At 37.9% G+C, this 22,757-nt stretch overlaps 1 protein-coding gene across 2 annotated transcripts in view; it reads left to right on the top strand.

Annotated features, from left to right (window-relative positions):
* The window catches only part of LOC114651844 (serine/threonine-protein phosphatase 2A 55 kDa regulatory subunit B gamma isoform), a 265,474-nt gene that overhangs the window by 140,433 nt on the left and 102,284 nt on the right, over positions 1-22,757 (top strand). For both annotated transcript variants that reach the window (XM_051928221.1, XM_028801862.2), the window contains one exon: positions 13,748-13,860. In XM_051928221.1, the coding sequence (XP_051784181.1) occupies positions 13,748-13,860 (113 nt within the window). The remainder of the gene's footprint in view (positions 1-13,747; positions 13,861-22,757) is intronic.

Here is a 22,757-nt window from a genome sequence, read left to right as displayed (position 1 = left end):
GATGAAGAAAAGAAAAATAAAAGACAAAGTAAGAATTAAAATAAAACAACATTAATTAACATATAATAAGAATAAGGTCCAATGGCCAGGGAGGACAGAAAAAACAAAAAAACTCCAGACGGCTAGAGAAAAAAAATTAAATCTGCAGGGGTTCCAGACCATGAGACCACCCAGCCCCCTCTGAGCATTCTACCTAACATAAATGAACAGTCCTCTTTGTATTTAGGGTTCTCATGGAAGGACTTAATGATGATGGTCATGTAGACTTCTGGCTTTTAATCCATCAATGTAGGAACATCATGGTGCTTTGATTAGGTGGTGGAGGCGCAGGTCGCCACCACAGAAAACCGGGAAAAAAAATGGATGAGAGAGTAGGGGTTAGTACGGATTTTAGAGCCACCATGAATAGTTATTATAATGAACTGAATATACAGAGTATCAAGATTAAATTAAAGTGAAGTTATGAGAAGGCCATGTTAAAGTAATGTGTTTTCAGCAGTTTTTTGAAGCGCTCCACAGTATTAGCCTGGCAGGCTATTCCAGATTTTAGGTGCATAACAGCAGAAGGCCGCCTCACCTCTTCTTTTAAGTTTTGCTCTTGGAATTCTAAGCAGACACTCATTTGAGGATCTAAGGTTACAATTTGGAATATAAGATGTCAGACATTCCAATATATAAGATGGAGCGAGATTATTTAAGGCTTTATAAACCATAAACAGTATTTTAAAGTCAATTCTGAATGACACAGGTAACCAGTGTAGTGACATAAAAACTGGAGAAATGTGCACGGATTTTCTTTTCCTAGTTAGGATTCTAGCAGCTGCATTCTGCACTAGTTGCAAACGATTTATGTCTTTTTTGGGTAGTTCTGAGAGGAGTGCATTACAGTAATATCCATCCATCCATTATCCATCCATCCATCCATCCATTATCCAACCCGCTAAATCCGAACACAGGGTCACGTGGGTCTGCTGGAGCCAATCCCAGCCAACACAGGGCACAAAGCAGGAACCAATCCCGGGCAGGGTGCCAACCCACCACAGGACACACACAAACACACACTAGGGCCAATTTAGAATCGCCAATCCACCTAACCTGCATGTCTTTGGACTGTGGGAGGAAACCGGAGTGCCCGGAGGAAACCCACGCAGACACGGGGAGAACATGCAAACTCCATGCAGGGAGGACCCGGGAAGTGAACCCAGGTCCCCAGGTCTCCCAACTGCGAGGCAGCAGCGCTGCCCACTGTGCCACCGTGCTGCCCTACAGTAATATTGTCGACTGAAAACAAAAGCGTGAACTAGTTTCTCAGCATCTTTCAGTGATATAAGAGGTCTAACTTTTGCTTTGTTTCTTAAGTGAAAAAATGCTGTCCTAGTGATCAGATTAATATGTGATTTAAAATTCAGGTTACAGTCAACAGTTACCCCTAAGTTTTTTACCTCGGTCTTGACTTTTATTCCTAATGCATTGAGTTTATTTCTAATAACCTCATTGTATCCATTATTGCCAGTCACTAAAATTTCAGTTTTCTCTTTATTTAGCTTGAGAAAATTAATATTCATCCATTCATAAATACAAGTAAGATATTGTGTTAGTGAATCAAGAGAATCAGGGTCATCAGGTGCTATTGATAAATACAGTTGCGTGTCATCAGCATAGCTGTGGTAACTCACGTTATCCATCCATTTTCCAACCCGCTGAATCCGAACACAGGGTCACAGGGGTCTGCTGGAGCCAATCCCAGCCAACACAGGGCACAAGGCAGGAACCAATCCCGGGCAGGATGCCAACCCACTGCAGGACACACACACACACACACACACCAAGCACACACTAGGGCCAATTTAGAATCGCCAATCCACCTAACCTGCATGTCTTTGGATGCCCCGAGATAATCTGACCTAACGGAAGCATGTAGATTGAGAAGAGCAGCAGACTCAGGATAGAGCCTTGTGGAACACCATATAGGATATCATGTGTCTTTGAGTTGTAATTACCACAACTAGCAAAGAATTTTCTCCCTGCCAGGTAGGATTCAAACCAATTTAAGACACTGCCAGAGAGGCCCACCCATTTACTAAGTCGATTTCTAAGAATGTTGTGATCAATGGTGTCAAATGCAGCACTTAGATCTAGGAGGATAAATGATAAATAATAAAATAAATAGATTTTATATATAATAAAATATAAATAAATATAATTTATTAATTATATACATATATAATTTATAAATTATTAAATATTTATAAACAGATAAATGGCCTCTTTCTGCATTTACCCGCAAGTCATTTACTACTTTATCGAGTGCAGTTTCTTTGCTGTGATTTGTTCTAAAACCTGACTGAAATTTATCAAGAATAGAATGTTTATTGAGGTGGTCATTTAGCTGCATAATGACTGCCTTCTCTAGAATTTTACTTAAGAAGGGCAGGTTAGAGATGGGTCTAAAATTTTCAAAAGCAGAGGGGTCAAGATTATTTTTCTTGAGTAGGAGTTTAACTACAGCAGTCTTAAGACAGTCTGGGAAGACCCCCGTATCTAATAACAAATTTACTATGTCAAGAATATTATCAATTAGCACGGCCGATAATTCTTTGAAAAAAACTTGTTGGTATTGGGTCAACGACGCAGGTGGAGGGTTTCAGTTGAAAAATTATTCTATGTAAATCAGGTAAATCTATCCTGGTGAAAGAATTTAATTTGTTTATAACGGAATACTGGGTTGCTTAGGAGGATCCGCAGTGTTGGGGAGATATACTATGTTATTTCTAATATTAATTTTTTGATTGAAAAATACAGAAATAGCCTCACAAGTTTTACTGGAAGTATTTTGGAGGCATTCCTTTGCGTTACCTGGGTTTAGCAGACAATCAATCGTAGAGAATAAGACTCTGGGATTACTAGCATTGTTATTTATAATCTTAGAGAAATAGCAGCGCCTCTCAAGATGGACTGTGTTATCCATCCATCCATTTTCCAACCCACTGAATCCGAACACAGGGTCATGGGGGTCTGCTGGAGCCAATCCCAGCCAACACAGGGCACAAGGCAGGAACCAATCCTGGGCAGGGTGCCAACCCACCGCAGGGACTGTGTTATTGTATTCTGTTATTTTAACCTTCAATATTTCATAGTGGATAGTTAGTTTAGTTTTTCTCCATTTACGCTCAGCTCTATGGGATGTTCTCTTTAAATCAGACACTGTTTGGGTCTTCCATGGTATAACAATGCTAGAAGATTTTTTAACTGTCTTTTCAGGTGCAACTGTGTCAACAGCAGCTCTCACTTTAGTATTAAGTTTTTCCACCTTACTGTTTACATTATCCTCACTATTATAGTTGGCACTATAAACGGACTGATTGCTTAGAATGTTTGTAAGTTTTAAAGCTGCTGATGAATCAAAGAAGCGTTTTTTAACAATATGCTTCTCATGAATGTTTTCTATCATTCTGTCTATATTAAATAGTAAAAGAAAATGGTCTGATAGACCAATATCAATGACCTGCTTTACATCAACATTTAGTCCTTTGGTAATTACTAAGTCTAACGTATGACCTGCTTTATGTGTAGGCTGATTAACGAGCTGTCTCAAGTCAAAAGAGTCCAGGAGGTTCATGAGTTCATGAACTCTAGAGCATATCTCAACGTCTCCAGGGTCTCCTCAACCTACTATCGCTACAGATCACAATGTCATCAGCAAACATCATAGTCCATGGGGACTCCTGTCTAATCTCATCTGTCAACCTGTCCATCACCATTGCAAATAAGAAAGGGCTCAGAGCCAATCCCTGATATAATTCCACCTCAACGTTGAATGAATCCGTCACTCCTACTGCAGACTTTACCACTGTCACACTTCCCTCGTACATATCCTGTACAACTCTTACATACTTCTCTGCCCCTCCCAACTTCCTCATACAATACCACAACTCCTCTCGAGGCACCCTGTCATATGCTTTCTCCAGGTCCACAAAGACACAATGGAAATCCTTCTGGGCTTCTCTATACTTCTCCATCAACACCCTCAGAGTAGACATTGCATCTGTTGTGCTCTTTCCTAGCATGAAACCATACTGCTGATCACTAATTATCACCTGCCTCCTTAACCGAGCTTCCACTACTCTTTCCCATAACTTCATGCTGTGGCTCATCAATTTTATTCCCCTGTAGTTACTACAGCTCTGCATATCCCCCTTATTCTTAAAAATTGGTACCAGTAAACTTCTTCTCCACTCCTCAGGCATCCTCTCACTTTCCAAGATTCCATTAAACAATCTGGTTAAAAACTCCACTGCCATCTCTCCTAAACACCTCCATGCTTCCTCGGGTATGTCATCTGGATCAGTGGCCTTTCCATTCTTAATCCTCTTCATAGCAGTCCTTACCTCCTCCTTGCTAATCCGTTGCACTTCCTGATTCACTGTCTCCACATCATCCAACCACTTCTCTCTCTCGTTCTCTTCATTCATCAGCCTCTAAAAGTACTATTTCCACCTTCTCAATACACCCTGCTCGCTTGTGAGTATGTTTCTATCTTTATCCTTTATCACCTTAACCTGCTGCACATTTTTCCCAGCTTGGTCCCTCTGTCTAGCCAATTAGTACAGGTCTATTTCTCACTCCTTAGTGTCCAACCTCTCATACAACTCATCATACACCTTTTCTTTAGCTTTCACCACCTCTCTCTTCACCTTGTGCCTTATATCCTTGTACTCTTGTCTACTTTCTGCATCTCTCTGACTATCCCACTTCTTCTTCGCCATTCTCTTCCCCTATATACTCTCCTGTACTTCGCCATTCCACCACCAGGTTTCCTTTTCCTCCTTCCTCTATCCATTATAAATATATAATTTAGAAATATCAAAAATGTCATTTATAATACCAAATATGAAACAACAATGTAAAAACATTATCAAACATCCTCATTCCTTGAGATTTACGGGTTTATGATTTGCGGATCCATCAATTCACAGGTTTGTCATCAATAATTAAATGGAAATTATTTTGCAAGTTTTGTGGGCTATTGCAGAAAACCGCAAACTTGGGTGAAAGATGAGGACACTGGCTTTAAAAGTGAGCCATAACAAGCCTGCAGGATCATAATCAGTGGTGTCTTTCTTTGAATGCTTCACTGCACAATTGGGTTACAATTACACCTATCAGATTACAGTTTTTTTTTTATCCATGCTGTTGTCCTGTGCCCGCTTGTTTGTGTGAATTTGTATGGGTTGAAAAATGCCATTGTCTGGGAGCACTCCCAACTTCTACAAATCTTCACAGTAGGACAAAACTTTATGTAACTTTTTGGTTGCTGTTCACAGGGTATTTAATTTCAAAACTACATCGCCATCATGTGCATCTGCAAAACTGGACTGTGTCATCAGTGTTTATCATTTTGTACTTAATGTTTGGTTGGATTTCTTTTGTATCTGTAATATTAATCTTTGTTTTTATTTACTACCATAAATATATGCACAAATTTATTATAATTTAAATAGTATAAAACGCTATGCACTTTGTCTAGAGGACACAGTCCTTGCAGCAAGTCTTACGCGCGTTATTTGCTTGTGCAGCAACCATTTTATTTTGCATTTCTTGCAGCTTTATGCAATAAACCTAGAATATACAGTAATAATGGGCCCAAAACGTATTCACGGATTTTTGTATTCTTTGGGTCCTGTGCTCCTAACCCCTGTGAACTGCAAGAGATTACTGTGCACTTAAGAAAAGGTTGAGGTCCCGGCTAAACCGTAACAATGGAGATTAGCACTCAAGCAAAGTAAAAAAATATTTAGAAAAAGATTCTTTTTTGACTTTTGTTTCATTTTAATTTCAACTTTTGTTTTTTCCTTAAAACTTTGGAAAATTACCAGGTGACTGTTGTGTATTGATCTTTGCTAACATTCGTAGCTATTCTTTTATTCACCTTAAAACAAAAATTTGTTTTTCATATCTGTCACTTATCAAAATCTATCCTATAAGACATGCAGTACAGCTTATTCAAACAACCTACTGAGCAACTTGCCTTGATTGTAGAGGTCCGTTACTAAAGTGACAGAAGCTATATGGTGGAATAATCTGTAGCAATTCACAGATATGGCCACTATAGAAGTGCAACCCTAATTTCACACCTATAGTTCACAAGAAGGTATATGGCAGGCAGTGAGATCACGTAGAAACAATTGTTTCAAACAATCTCATTTAATGTAAAGGCAGCTAAATACAATGTGCAGTTCATCCTTTCACATTTGTGAGGGCTATGGCTAGAATGTGAACATTTGCAAATAATATTTGGTCCCTATAACTGTAATGGGGCAAACAACCCAGAAGTGCTTGGTTAGTGACATCACCATCCAGACAGTATAAATTTCATGTTGTGCACTTTAGTGTACAGTTGTACTTTTATAGCATTAATCACAATAGACTTAAAACTAGAATCCCTGAACGTATGATAAAAGTTGTAATGCTGGGCCACCTTAAATTCCTTTGCACCTCTTCATCAGCATCTTTCTTTAGCAAATGTGTCAATCAGCACATGCAGAAAGCAGCCTGCTATCCCGGCCCCCACCGATGCAGCTGAAGTGAGACACAAAATTCACAGAGCTCCAATCAGTTTATCTGGGTGTGAGATGCCTTCAGTTGTATAGGGTAAATAATATATCGTTATTAGATCTAACTATGCAACTTTTAATGCAATGCAATGCAATAATTGCATAATTAGATCTGGACCACCCTGTATAGGCAAAAGCCTACATTTCTTTAAAGAACTTTAAAATTCCAACTAATATTCTCAATTCTCAGGGTTCCCAAATGTGATTGGAGCATTGGACTGTACTCAGATCCAATTCAAGGCCTCATTAGGTGCAAATGAAGGGGATTACGTGAATAGAAAAGGCTTCCACAGTATTAATGTACAGGTAGTGTAACCTCATTACAGCTGAAAACAGCCAATAGGTCTATTGACATAGTGAATACATTTGTCTAACATACGAGGGGGGACCCAAAAATAACCAGAAATATTTTTAAAACGTGTTTAATTTAATTTTCTGTACAAACTACAATTAGTCTCCTTCAAAGTACTCTCCATTGGCTGAAATACACTTATCTAACCGTTTGTTCCATTGTTCGAAACATTTTTTAAATTTGTCTGAAGTAATGCCCTTTAATGCTCTGGTTGTTTCTTGTTTTACCTCTTCGACGTCAGCAAAACGCCTTCCTTTCAAGTCTTTTTTCATCCGAGGGAACAAAAAGAAATCACACGGAGCTAAATCCGGTGAGTAGGGTGGGTGGTTCAGGGTTGTCATACCGTTTCTTGCCAAAAAATGGCGAATGCTGAGAGCAGTGTGAGATGGGGTGTTGTCATGATGAAAGAACCAATCACCCGACTCCCACAAATCAGGGCGTTTCCTTCTCACACTGTTGCGCAACCTACTTTTACAAAAAAATTCACTGAACACAAGCACAACCTTCCAGACTGATGGCACTTGGCAGACTGACTTGTGAGGAGTGTAACTAGATCACCCTAGCGGCCCAACCACGTACTACAAGTACCAACCTAACAACAACAAAATTCCGGTTATTTTTGGGGCCCCCCTCGTACGTGCTTTGGATATATTCTCAGATGATCTGTCCTGCATCTTGCATCATTCAAACAAGGAGACAAGATGGCCAGGGTCAATTCATGACTCCAGAATTTTTAGGGAGTCACACCTGTATTGGACACTTGTAAGGTAATACCCACACATATTTAGTAATCAAAATTGTTACATTTTATGCAGGTCATCATGATGGGATTCTGGTTGGTGACAGAAGCTATTCCTGCAGGCAGTTTTTACTGACCAAATTCCCCAACCCCAATCCTAGCCCACAAACCCAGTATAATGCAGCACTGTCTAGGAAAAGGGCATGAATTGAAATGACCTTTGGCCACCTAAACGAGAGATTTGTCTAAAAAGGCTGAGGGTTGCACCTGACAAAGCATATGAAGTAATTGTTGCATGCTCTATCTTACATAACATAGCCAAAATCAGAAAAGAAAGGGCCTCTGAGGTGGTGGTGCAGCCTGGTAATGACCTTGATCCACTGCACCATGAACAACCCAGTGGCAGAGCTGACAGACACAGAATTGTGGCCCAATATTTTCAATAATGATGATGCAAAATGTTATGTTTATTACCCATGACTCTTTACTTCCTTTTAGACTGCAAGGAGGAGAGAATGATTAATAACTACACATAATGTGAGAAAGAGAGATTAATTCATTACCATTTGTTTCTGAAGTAGTTGTCTCTGCAACTTGATTTTGGTTTTCCTCAGTTCATCTAGCTCCATGACCTGCTGTATTTTTCTAATTTTTACTTTTCTGTATGTTATTTTTTGTCAAACATATTCTTTGTACATACTGTAGCATGCACATTTTTCTGTAAATAAAAATTAAATACAAATGCCTTAGGAGTTTTGTTTGCATGTAATACAGTATGTACTAACCATCTGATAGTGTCAGGAAAAGGCTCACAGAATAGAACTTTGAACCTTTTTCCCATGTCACGTGTTCACAAAACAGAGCAAATGCTTCAAGAAGCTTCATTAGGACATCAAAACTAAGCTCCCCATCTCCCTTTTTCGATGTGGACTGTATACCAGAAGGGGCATGTGTGCTGACAATGGGCTCCTGCACAGTTATATCATTGTCAGTACAGGATTTCTTAGAGTGGAGTTTATACATTATTAAATATTACGTATTTAAATGCTTACCTTTACTCCTGATGAATGGTCAGACACTGTGTCCTCCTCCAACACATCACACGGTTCAACCTCTCATTGCTCAGGTACAGGTGGAATTGTTATGACATTCCCTGCAACTGAAAAAAAAGCAATATGTGGAAATTAAACCATAAGGCCTCTGAAAACACACCTTTGGCACACACAAAGCACAAATATGGGCAATGCTGGTCCTTTACCCATAAAGAAGTGACCACTGTTGCATCGTGCCACTGGTTCTGAGGAGGAGCTTCTCCATTCGGTGCCCTCAAAAACAGGGCAATGGGCATTTTGCCAGAGAGCCTGCTCTTCAGCAGGGGTGAGGTCTGGACCAGGTGGACCTCCACCAGTTTTTTTTTTTGGTCCACCTTCTTCTTATTAGCTTTTAAAGGAATAATATAATATAATCTTCTTCTTTTTTGGCTGCTCCCGTTAGGGGTTGCCACAGCGGACCATCTTCTTCCATATCTTTCTGTCCTTTGCATCTTGTTCTGTTATACCCATCACCTGCATGTCTTCACTCACTACATCCATAAACCTTCTCTTAGGCCTTCTTCTTTTCCTCTTGCCTGGCAGCTCTATCATTAGCATCCTTCTCCCAATATACCCATCATCTCTCCTCTGCACATGACCAAACCAACGCAATCTCGCCTCTCTGACTTTGTCTCCCAACTGTCCAACTTGAGCTGACCCTCTAATGTACTCATTTCTAATCCTATCCATCCTCGTCACACCCAATGCAAATCTTAGCATCTTTAACTCTGCTACCTCCAGCTCTGTCTCCTGCTTTCTGGTCAGTGCCACCGTCTCCAACCCATACAACATAGCTGGTCTCACTACCGTCCTGTAGACCTTCCCTTTCACTCTTGATGATACCCGTCTCTCACAAATTACTCCTGACACTCTTCTCCACCCATTCCACCCTGCCTGCACTCTCTTTTTCACCTCTCTTCCACAATCCCCATTACTCTGCGAATAATATAATGTAATAATAATAAATAAATAAATAAATAAAATAAATGTTCTTGAAATTGTTTATGGTATGATATGTAAGATTTAACCAGTTTGAAGTATATTTTTGTACTTCACTTTAACTTGTTCCCGGGTTCTGACTGTGCTTATATTTGATCTGCATTATAATGAATAAAATAATAATTAATTATGTAACACTGTGGAAATGTAATTTTGTATACAAATAATAAAAGAAACACACATATAATTTGTCCACCACTTTTGGCCAGCCCTCTTTTTGAATTTTGGTAGCTTTTGCTGTGTTTTCTTTTGTACATATTAATTCCTTGAATTTGTACAACACCCTAGTACTTCATACCCCTCCAGTAAAACTTCGTGCTCAGCCTGGAAAAACATTTGTGCTATTTCTTTTGCCATCTCTATCCACCAGTAAGCAACTTGCCAATCATGTTTTCTAGCCTTCTAGCCTCGATATACTGTATATGGGCTTTTCAAGCAGCACAGAAGTGTGCAATCATCTTAGATGATTGAATCCGGCTACACTAATCTAATCCTGAGGTGCGTTTGGAGAACTGACATAACCAAATGAGTTTAGCCGCCTTTAGCTGATCCAAACTGAAGCTTCTGATCTTGGATGATTTAAGTGACATACAGAGAATACAACAACAACAACAACAACAACATTTATTTATATAGCACATTTTCATACAAAAAGTAGCTCAAAGTGCTTTACATAATGAAGAAAAGAAGAATAAAAGACAAATAAGAAATTAAAATAAGACAACCTTAGTTAACATAAAAAGGAGTAAGGTCCGATGGCCAGGGTGGACAGAAAAAACAAAAAAAAAACTCCAGAAGGCTGGAGAAAAAAATAAAATCTGTAGGGGTTCCAGGCCACGAGACCGCCCAGTCCCCTTTGGGCATTCTACCTAACATAAATGAAATAGTCCTCTTTGTAGTTAGGGTTCTCACGGAGTCACTTGATGCTGATGGTTATACACCCCAGGTGGAAAGCAGGAAACAACACTGGATGGAATACACAGTCATTGTTGTGACTGTTCACATGCTCATCCAAATTCATGCAGTTTGGGCCTGTTTTGAGTCACCAGTGTCCAGAACATGGACAGCCTAGGCGAGTAACACAACACAATATACAGATATTAATGTAGTGTAAATAGGCGCAGTAGATCCATGTGCCAAGTTTGTCTTCTGCAATTTGTAAAAATATATGCCTAAATATAAATGGTATGCTTTAATTCGTAATCTTTCCACATTTGCATCATTTTATATAAAATAACACATTATAGAGTGGTTGTTAAAGAATGCTACATTTTCTAATATTTCATACAGAGTATATTCATCTCTACATCCCCCTGCACATTAATGTTTTTGTGATATATTTTAGTTAATTATGTCTAACATTGTAGGGAGACTGTTACATTTATACTCCGTAATGAAGAGGAAGCCTGTTATTATGAACTAATACCTGTTGTGACAGCTTAAGGAAGATGTGATTTTACTAAGGAAAAGGTTCAATTACTGGTTTCTGTGAATGTACCCAGCAAAGCTTCCAACGGTCCACAATCCTATATATACAGTCCTTAATGTAGACTAATGGGAAATCTAAGTTCAAGGCAGCACAGTTAGAAAATCTTTGCTTGTCTGGCAATGAGCACCTATTGAGTTTTCAAAGATGATTCAGCTGCTAGAATGTATACTGCTCCTCAGTCTTTCATATTTAATTTTAATAAATAGCAATATCAACATTACTTGAGGGCAATGGGGGATGTACAGAGACGACCAAGTGGCACTAGGTGTTTGGGTATTTAAAGCAAGTGGAGGAGGAGAATGTGGATTCAAAGTATATCTCAGGCTAGTGATAAGATCGCTGGGGCTCCCACTGATTGTCATGAATGCTGTTAAATGATATGAAAGGTTTTCTTCCAGTTCTCAGGTGGTGGTTTAGTGAAACTGGTATTACTTATAAGTGCATACCAGCTTTGACAATACAGTATGTTATCTCCAGTGGAGGCAGGATAGACTGAGGCAGCTGGTTTCTCTTAATATACAGTATATATTTTTTCAACAGAGGCAACATCTCAAATTGTTGACCAAGACAGGATAATCAAGAAATTAAGCATTTACATGATGAGCTTTAGTCCCTTGATGTTTTCTTGAATCCGCCAGCTCATCCATGGAAGTAGTTTCTGGGGGTTGGGGTAGGTAGGTTAGAAAATTAAGCAGTAGTTCAAAGTGTTAAGTTGTCAGCTGTTCCCCAAGAGAAATGCATTAATAACATGTCACTGCTCACTAGATATGTGCTTGATTTGAGCCTTGTGTAGGGGTATACATGGTCTCTGCTGTCAATTACAGATATATACTTGCATCACTGCCTGTACATGCCCCCAAAGCTGATACAGATTTTGTAACTGTATATTTGATGAAATCCACATAGATATGGAATTAGAACATGCAACAATACAAAATATTGAAAATTTTAAAATATATCAAAACGTCTCTCAACCCAGACAAACAGTAGCTGAGTATTGTAAAGCAATGAGACCAGAACCAGAAACTTTTACCTAATATATGTTTAGGATTTGTTCTTTTTTTAATCCTTTTTCTCATTATTGCTTCCCTTTCTTTCATCAATGATGTGTAATCCAAATAATGCAGCATAGCCGGGATAATCTCTGAAAGGACACACAGGTTTAGCTTGTAAATTTTTTACTCCCCTTTACTCAGTTTATTTTAAATAAAATATATGGCATGTTAAAAATATTTTAATATGTTAACATTTTTTATCGTAAAATCTTGCCAGAATGCATGCTTGTGCAGTTTTTGAAAGATCTAATACTTAGAATTTTGGAGAGCTGCATATCTAGAACTGTATTACCATATTTCTTCTTTTAATGACATTGCATCAAAATGATCAAATATACATTTACTTTCCATTTTTGTTTTCCTTAGCTTATTTTAAATGATAGACTCCATAGTGGGGTGTGTACCGCTTGTCTTTAAATGTGGTAATCGTTGAACTACATATCCAAAAGCAGTGTATGGCCACATTCCACTCCTAGCACACTGTCAAGTTTAAGGTAACCAACAGTCTAGACATATGGATAAACCCAACCGATTATTTAATTCTGTCATAATGGTTTATAGGAGTGTTTTGTAATAATGTATGTTTAAATTTTAAGTTCTAATTATGGCAATTTCTCCTCTTTGTAAGGATTCGTTATTAGGAAATAGATGGTCATAGCAATTTCTAGCATATAAATCCTGTATACTTGAATATATGATCATGCAAACAAATACATTCCTGCTCAAGATTGGCATAAATTATTATTGACCATTGGAAGAATAAAAATAAGTTATTTCTGTATCTCATTCAGTGGTGTAGTCTGGTGGAATGGCCCTCATTTATCCTACATGTTAGTATATTTGACTCACACTACACTCATTGTACTGCTGGTGAGCAGGTCTAAAACAAATTGACGTTTTGTAAACGTACATAAGCTGTAATTGTAGTTTTATCATCCCAGAAAACATCTCATTTTGTTTGTTTATGTGACATTTTATCTAAGTACACTTATTCGCCATTTCAACTTTGGAAGCACTAGCTTCACTTGCTCACGGTTTCACAGTAAATCAATGCTGGAGATTGAAAAGACCGCCTTATTGTGACTCCTTGACTGGTTAGTCATATTGCATATATTAAATGTATAATCATTCTTTTCTGTGTGGATGTGATGAAATTTTTTGAATGTTTCCTTTAATCAGAAAAATGTCCCTTTATAAATTCTCTACCACATTTTACCTACCTTTGTCAACTTTCTTTATAAGATAAATTTTATATTTTGATTAATCCAAAAGAATCTTTAAATAAAGTAAGAAAAAGGGTCCTGGTATTTTTAGCTAAATGTGTTACATATGTTATATCTTTTTAAATGTGAAATTGTGTGTTTATGTTATAATTACTTATTTGAATTATTACACTTCTTCTCCCTAGATAAAACTATTAAACTGTGGAAAGTCAGTGAAAGAGATAAAAGACCAGAAGGTTACAACTTGAAAGATGAAGAAGGGAGGCTAAAGGATTTGTCAACTGTTACATCTCTTCAGGTATTTTTAATGTTATCTGAGAAAATAGCTCTTGGCTTAAAAAATGTACATGAAACAAATCTGAAGGAGCACAGACTTAGTCATCCTGAATATAGTGAGAGTTCACTGTTCTCACATTATGAAGTTGCACCCTAAACTATTAGTTACAATAAAAGTAAAGGAATCTCCCTTAACAATCTAAAAATTAAACTTCTGTGAAGGTGCATCATGTTTAAAAATTATGATGCAAATTGTGATCTACATATAATGCATATACAGTATTTGTTGAAAATTGCTGTCAGAATTTCATGAACTTGCATGTCTTTGAATGTTACTTTCTGATATAAATACTACAGACAGATATCTGTCTGTCTTCATATTCACACCATTTTGACATAATTATTGGCATTTGAAATTTTGCATTTCATATCTGTACATATGTGTGTGTAACTTGGGTTGCCTAAGGATTTGATTCACAAACAGTCAATTGTGTGTGCTATAGCCCGGAGACAAGTCCTCATAACAAGACTAGAAGTGGCTGTGGCCTGCAAGAATACTATGTGTATAGTAGGGCTATGCTGATTGGATGGACATGTCGTCAATATAAATAAACATAGTCAATTGGCTTCAAACATTTGTAGAAATTTCCTCAAAGTGCCAAACTGCAGGTGTTTTCTTTAAATCTCAAACACCTCACAAAACAGTGGTAAAACGGAAGGTGCAAAAAATTCCCATGGTTAGCTATTAGTAGTTTAGCAAGAGTGTGCTGTAGTTGAAAAGTTGAGAGAAGGCAGCCTAGTCAATGTGTCATGCCCAATATTTGAATAAGAACAGCCACTGTGGTGATCACAGACTCTGAGTACTTGAAGTGAGCCTGTACAAGCTGCACTTGAACCTTCAAGGGAACCCTGTGATGGTCTGGGTCAGCTTCACACTCCCTGGTTGCTTCTGTGAGCTTTTCTAATGTGAAACCATCAACAGTCATAGACCAAGATGAGCCAAGCAAACAAGGATGCACAGCAAGGGGTAGTTGAAAAAGTGACAAGTGCTTTTATTTAAAAAAAGCAACCAAAATATCAAAATGGCAGTAGTGCAGTGCATCCAACCTATAATTAAATAATCTTCAAAAAAAATTAAGTGTGTGTGGAGGTTAAAAAACAAGTCAATCCAACAAAACAAGGTTAAAATACAGAGATAGTTCTTTCATAGAATATGAGCCTTGTGCTCCCCTCTACAACTTTCTGTCTCCTCCACTTATCCTATCTGGACCTTGCAGTAAGAGGAGATATCCACTGACAGGTTGCAGTCATCCTTAAATACCTGGTTCAAGTATTTATTACCTGACACTCATGTGTCCCACCTCCAGACCCTTGTATAACTGGCTACTTCTACTCCCCGGCATCGTTCAATACGAGCACTGTGGTATAGTGGGTCTGTGGCTCAGAAAAACTGGACTTTTAAATAGATAACTGAACTCGCTCGCACTGGGGAGTAGAGCAGGTGTGAGAGATCATCTGAGCAGATGGCTCGTCTCCGGGTTCGTGCAAAGCAGTCAGCTGACTGTGCGTTGCCTTGCCGACACGTATGGATGGTCAGATTGTCTCATTATCAGCCTGGGATGGCAATCAGGCGATCACACCTGCAACTGCTCCCCAGCATATAAAAGAGGAGCACAAGGGATTGGGAGACAAAAAAAGAATGGAGGTTAAAGAAAGAGAAGAGGGCAGGAAAATGTGATGGAGAGAGAGTGCCAATGCAGAACTGAGTGAGCTGAAGAGAGCAGGCTCGAGAGAAAGAAGGCAGGCAGCTGGGAGCAGAGCCCCTGGAGACACGCAGAGCAGTTGAAATGGGTCACTCCGGCTGAGCATGTACGAGGAGCGGGAGTGACCAGGTGTGTGAATGACTCACCACAGAAGACTGGGAATGCAGCGGGGATCAATGAGGCTTGGACTGAGACCCCCAATGTAAATGCCATGGCATTTTGGGAACCCGAGCCTAGGTCCGGAGAGGGAACCTTGCTGTAGGCAAGGACGGACGGCAGGGAGACTCTTCTGCTGCGAGGCCAGTACAGAATAAAAAGAGGAATTGCCAGTTTTAAGAAAGATGCACTGGACTTTTAGAAAAGGACAGTTTCCTGCCAGATGGTTTTTAAACTCATTTTTAATGGGTTTATTTATTTAAATTTGAACTTCCACAGCTCAGTTTTTATTGGATTATTTATTTACTGAACTTTGCACTGCACTTTTTGGACACTTGTTTTAATTAGTTTTAATAAAAGCACTGTTCACTGTTTTACCATCCCCTTGCTTTGTCTGGTGTCCTCATTTGCTCAGCTCATCCCTCAGAAACGTTATCGGTGGTGGAAGTTTCAACAGGCTCCCAGTGGTACCCGATAGTGTGGGGCAGACCCACACTGTCACAAGCTCCCCCTCTTCAGCCCCAGGATTCTCTTCCTGAGGCTTACCCCGACCACCTGCCTCCATTCCTCTTTCACATAGGCTCTCCCAACCCTGCCTCTCGTTCTTGCTCTTTCTCTTTCCTCTGAAACCCCATCTTTCTTATGCGGTTCTTTTGGTCTCTTTTTCTTTCTTTCTCTTTTTCTGTTCTCCCCTCTGTTTGCAGTACAGGCTTTTTTATACAACCTGATTGGGTGCAGATAAGACCCTCCACCCACTCTGAGGTGTGAATGAGGCACCTGTCTTATCCATTCACATTAGCATGAGCGGGCGTGATCAGCCAAGCACCGCAGTTAACCCTGGAGCCAGACCATCATACTGCCATCCGCACCTGTTCTAAGCCTGAACGCTGTTGGAACATAATTATTTATTTAAAACCTACATCATGCCACAGACCACTTGTCACAAACCCCACACTTTCTTCAATATCATATACTAATATATATGCCTCCATAATCTCATGAAAACTCATGCACACTTTCAACAGTGTTTTTAATCATTGTTATTAAATTATGAAAAATAAAGTATACCAGTACAAACTTTATAAAATTTCAAACATTTCTCTGAATTGTTATGTAAGGCTAATATCACAAAATGTGTTAGGAATAGGAGTTTTATGTATAAAACATTAACAGATCACTTGACTTTGGTAAGTCTGCTGTTTTTCTGTGCTTTGGGTTGGAAATAAAACACTGCATTTGTGATTTGTCTAAACCTGACACTAAGCAAAATGTGGCATCTGTTTACCTAGTGTGTTTGTGCTGTACAGTATGGCACTTGCTGCTTGCACTTTACTTAGCAGCTCTGCTGGATTTTTGATGTGTAATCTGGAAACAGCAGGAAATTGCATGATGACCAGATCTCCAAGGAAAGTATCAGTATATCATTTCCTGAGATTCTGTTTTTATTTACATTTTGAGAGTGTATTAATCCATTTTATTATCTAATATTACTATATTAATTCTGCTAAAATGCATCAAGATGTCAAAGAATAATCTAAAGTTTTTTATCAAAAATCATGAGATCGCTACTTCGCTTAATAGTTGTTGCTGCCATTGACATGCCCAAAATTATTATGAGTTTAAATATGTCTCTTTTACATCAGGATTAATTGTAGTTCAGAGGAAAAATTGCAGTTAAAGTTTTCAGCCATCTTATGCTTTATTTTATATTACTATTTGGCAGTTGACCTCTTGCCCCCATGACCCTGTGTTCGGATTCAGCGGGTTGGAAAATGGATGGATGGATGGGTTAACCTCTTGATAGAGACAACCAAAGCTTTTTTGCATTCTCATTTTCTGCATCTTGTTCATATGTTTTTTCTTTAGCATTCAGGGATCTATTATTTTTTCAACTGGCCTAAACTATCCTAGTTGATATCACTTACTGACATGTCTGTGCCTTACTCTGATTTTATTTTTGGCTACCCTCCCTTTCATTGTCTGGACTGTCACTTGGTGATCCTTCAGTTTTCATGACTCTTAAGACGAAATCATGATGATAGATTTTAACTCTGGGCTGAACGGTTTTATATGTTTTAAAGTGTTATGAGACACCTCGACATAAAATTTTTTACTGCATACACTGAGTAGCCAGTTTATTAAGAAAAAAAAACATCACATCAGATGATACCAGTACATAGATGATTTTATGTAGATTTGGTAGATGGGAATCTAGGCAAGGTTTGTATACTTCAGTTAGCAAGCAGGTTGGATATGAGCTGGGTTTAGATTGTATTACTAATATCTCAGTAAACAATCTGCATGCAGCAAACTGTAGTCCTATTGCCAAGAAGAGCTGAAAGATGTAGAGGGACAGATGGCCAGTGGCTAAAAGAACAGTTCAGCATCCCAGTGCCATTCAAAGTACACCCTGCTGTGCTATATTTTGAATGGTGTGTAGTGGCACATGACTTACTCAGTTACCATTGCTGTCACAAAAACAACTATCACTACTACATGATGTAGTGATACTCTTCATATAAATATCAACATTTAATAACTGACGTGTAGAAAATGTCATTTGGTTTGAGTAATGTTTAGTAACAGTTCAATTTGATGGGGTATAATGTAGGAATGTTAAGATACCAAAATTTTGGTATTCAATACAAATACCAGTTAAATTTTACGATACTCGATACCACAGCAAACACAGAAATCCCATTCAATTTCTTTTAATTAAATGTACCTCAATTATTACAGTGAACAATATTGTGAATTTTTCTGGAATAAAATATAAAATATATAAATACTAATACATTTGCTTATTTCGTTGACACCTTTATCCAAGGTGACTTGAAACATTTGAGATACAAATGGTTCCATTTCTTTTTTCCAGTTGGAGCACAGACAATTGAAGTGACCTGCTTGTGGTCACACAGTATCAGTAGGAGGATTTGAACCCACAACCTCAGGGATTGATGTTCAAAGCCTTAACCACTACACCACACTGCTTACCAAAAACTATGCCACACTGTCCCAGTAGCAACAGCAGCTTTAAAATGCTGGTATACCCATTAAGAAGTTACTCAACAATCATTTAAGTAAACTTGTAATTTTGATGAATGCCGATACTAATTACAGTGCAGGTCTTGAACTTTAATGTGTGGTTGACATGGGGATCCCCCCAGTATAACAACAAATGGAGGAAATTTTATAATCTTGAGGAGATTTTAGCATAGGGTTTATAAAGAATAATATCAGCATGGACTGTCTAATTTATGTTGCCATGTACACGTTCCAAATTTATTCTCTGACGTTTTCTTTCCAGAAACTGAAAACTACTGCTTACTAAATATAATAATTAAACATTATTGTACTGTGCCGTAAACATGAATTAGCAAATTCCAAGATAATTTAGGATATTTTAATTTAAATAAACTCTTTAAAGCTTTTTTGTAACAACATGATTTTAAAATCCAGTTTATCAAAGAATCACTCTCTTAGGTTTTTAACATTTGCTGTTGTAAGATTTATATTTGCATCATTAGTTGGTTAAAAACAAACTAAAGAGTAACAGATGAGTCAAATTGATTCAGTTTTCAAATGTCAAAAGTCTTGGAACTTTAATTTTCCAGATCTGTCCCTCCTTTTATTTGTTTATTTTTTTATGTTAGTCCAAACTTTTATTTCCTGTGTGAGTTCAGTTTTGACAGCTTTACTTGAATCCATTATTTCACAACTCCTGTGCTGTTTGCAAAGTATCGTATATGACTGATCAAACTTTTTTTTTTATTGCTTAGCCTGTGTACTAGTCAAGAAGTAAAATATTACCCAGACCTGCAATTTAACTGCTGGACTGCATTACACTCACCAATGTACCTTTAAAATATATGACGCGTGCTTTTACTATGTTTGTCACATTTTGGGGATTATGTGAAAGGGCATAAGTTTCAAAAATAAAATGAATGGAACAAAATTTGCATTTGAATATCTGTATTTAGCAATGAATTATTTAATTTTGTCTGTCCTGATAACTGGCATAATCAGAGAGCTTTGAACCACTAAATATATTTTTTTTGGTATTAACAACTGGAGTAACTCATTTCATCGCCAGTATAGGCAAACCAAATAGTCGCTTTGTTTAGAGACTTGCCTTGACTTTCACTGGCTGCAGTGTTCTCACTGCCAGCACACACAGTCCTATATGCTTTGTGCATGGTGCATGCAATGTTTCCTTTGCAATTGCAAGGGTATAGGACACGGTATTAAAAACAATTCATCACTTCATCTTGTCTCCTCTTACAACATTGTGCTACTGCAAGTTGAAGGATTAAAACTCACATCTAATCAGTTACATCATTGTTCTCACAAAGCATGTATGAAGCTGTTTATGAACATGACTCCATTATGGGATAAAAGTGATAATAACGAAAGCCTGTGAGGTTTTTTTTATATAATGATAATAAGCATGATTCCCACAGTCATATGCTGAAATTCTCCTGTCTTGAAAACAAAATATTTCTAGATACATCGTCAGTTTTTTCTCAACAACATGTGGTGATGCAGTGCTTTATCATCACAATCATGAGTCATTTACACATAGTTCTTATTCACATTTTTCTCACATATTACTTTGCTTTCTTGCCATCACACATGGGTCTAGTACCAAGTGTGATTCAGTACTACCAATACTGAAAAAAGGCTAAAACGTTATGTTTTTGGAACATTGGTATCACCTGGCACTAAAGGTATTGGTTCTTTTGACATCCCAAGTGTAGTGACAGCCACATTAAGTATTCTTTATATCCAGAGGAGGAAACACACTTCCTGGGAATATGTCTTATTCTAACCACAAAATACTTTTAACTACTGTTAAAGTAGTCTGTTTAGCACACCATGCATGTCAGCAGTTTTATAATTTTAGAACACACTGTTGTTTTTAAAGCACACCATTTGTGTGCATGCTGTTAAAATCGTCCTTTGCAATTTGTGCAGCTGATGCAATGTAATGGTGTGAAACATTAGTGTGTGAATTATTAATTTTTTGTTTGACTTTTAACTTCTAGTTGCACATATTTTGATTTTTGATGAGTATTTTGGATTGATGATAAAAATTTGTCCTACTGGTTTTGACTCTTGCCCATGTAATGATGAATGCTTATATCCTGGCCTGCTGTTTCCATTGTCGTTAGTGGCGTGCCAAGCTCCATTCTCTGGCACTACAATGGTTAAAAATGTGTTAGCGTGCATAGTTAAATACTGGTGTGTGCTTGAATATTACTTATGAGGAAATGTGATATTTTTTGTTTATGGGTAAAATATACAAATTGTTTTGCAGTTCAGAGAAAAGTTAAATCATTTTTAATGATGCCATTTAACAAAACAGTAATCAAGCCATGAGTTACTCACATTTGCTGGAAAATTCGTCAATGTTTAATTTATAATGAAAAAGTTACATGCAGGAGAAGACCTCATCCTTTTTTCCTTATTTATAATTTGTGAAATCAATTTGTGCTCTGGGTGGCACGGTGGCGCAGTGGGTAGCACTGCTGTCTCGCAGTTAGGAGACCTGGGTTCACTTCCTGGGTCCTCCCTACGTAGAGTTTGCATGTTCTCCCCGTGTCTGCGTGGGTTTCCTCTGGGTGCTCCAGTTTCCTCCCACAGTCCAAAGACATGCAGGTTAGGTACATTGGTGATCCTAAATTGTCCCTAGTGTGTGCTTGGTGTGCGTGTGTGCGCGCCTTGCAGTGGGCTGGCACCCTGCCCGGGATTTGTTTCCTGCCTTGCGCCCTGTGTTGGCTGGGATTAGCTCCAGCAGACCCCTGTGACCCTGTAGTTAGGATATAGCGGGTTGGATAATGGATGGATGGAATTTGTGCTCCTATTTCTTGACAAATGTCTTCAATTTCTTGATAGCAGTGGAAATATTTTTCGATTTTGACATTTAATGATGCGCTTGTTCATCTGTAACAGCAAATCATAGATGTGAATTTATGTAACTGAGCAGTCGCTAAGGCTATATATGACATAGTCAATGTGTTTTGACATGTCATGATGTGTCCATACTACTATTTGCTCCAGCACCCTTACTTCCCTACATTTCTGACAGCATATAGGTTACAGGACAAAGGAATCACTTCTTAATGGGATGGCAGTATAGAGCATATGTTCATAAGAAGCTATAGCTAGGACTCCGTGACTTCAGCTTTCCACTGGCAGCTTTGTGCAGGAGCACCTCTGTGAACAGACATAAAGCTTATACTGTAAATATATTATATATGTGTGAATAAACCAAAATGTATTCAAAACATTTTTACTTGTGTGACATTAGTACTCAGAGCTGAAGAATGTATGAAAGTTTAATACAGCATGTGAGCAGCACCTCATATGGAAATGTATAGACAGAAAGACATACATTATAATCATACAAATGCCTTTTTGTTATATAAAACAACTCTGCTCAAATTTTTAAAAATTTAGTATGTGAAGATAAATCAGGTTGCACATAAAATCTGATTTTACTTCTTTGTTAGAAACTTTTTAAGTAAAATTTATTTTAAAAAAAATTTCCTTAAGGCAATGTACAGACAAGTAGATTCATCTAAAAGGCTTCAAAGTAAAACCCATAGGTTGTTGGCAGGTTTTATACATCATTATTTATATTTACATATTCCATGAGAGATGCTTAAAATTAATATCTTAGTGTTTCAAATTTAAAATCCAAGTAAAGAAATTGTTACTACAGTATGGTCACATATGGTACATTTAAATGATATTGTCTATGAAATTTTTATGTACCATATAAAGTTGGTTTTTATACACCCAGTATGAGCCTTTCTTTGAAATGCTTAGAGGATACCATTAACCAGTGTTATTCTTTTATGCGTCTAATTAAATGCAGTTATAAGTCACCTAACACAAGTAGATGTGTTCCAGGACTTCAGTAGAAGGAATATGGAATGATATTGTAATGACCAGAGATGTTGCTTGCTTCCAACCCTACTGCTGATGCACCGATATC

The sequence above is a fragment of the Erpetoichthys calabaricus genome, chromosome 5 (assembly GCF_900747795.2).
Source record: "Erpetoichthys calabaricus chromosome 5, fErpCal1.3, whole genome shotgun sequence".
Lineage (NCBI taxonomy): Eukaryota > Metazoa > Chordata > Cladistia > Polypteriformes > Polypteridae > Erpetoichthys > Erpetoichthys calabaricus.
The sequence above is the reverse complement of the archived record's forward strand: the minus strand, read 5'-3'. Positions and strand labels throughout refer to the sequence as shown.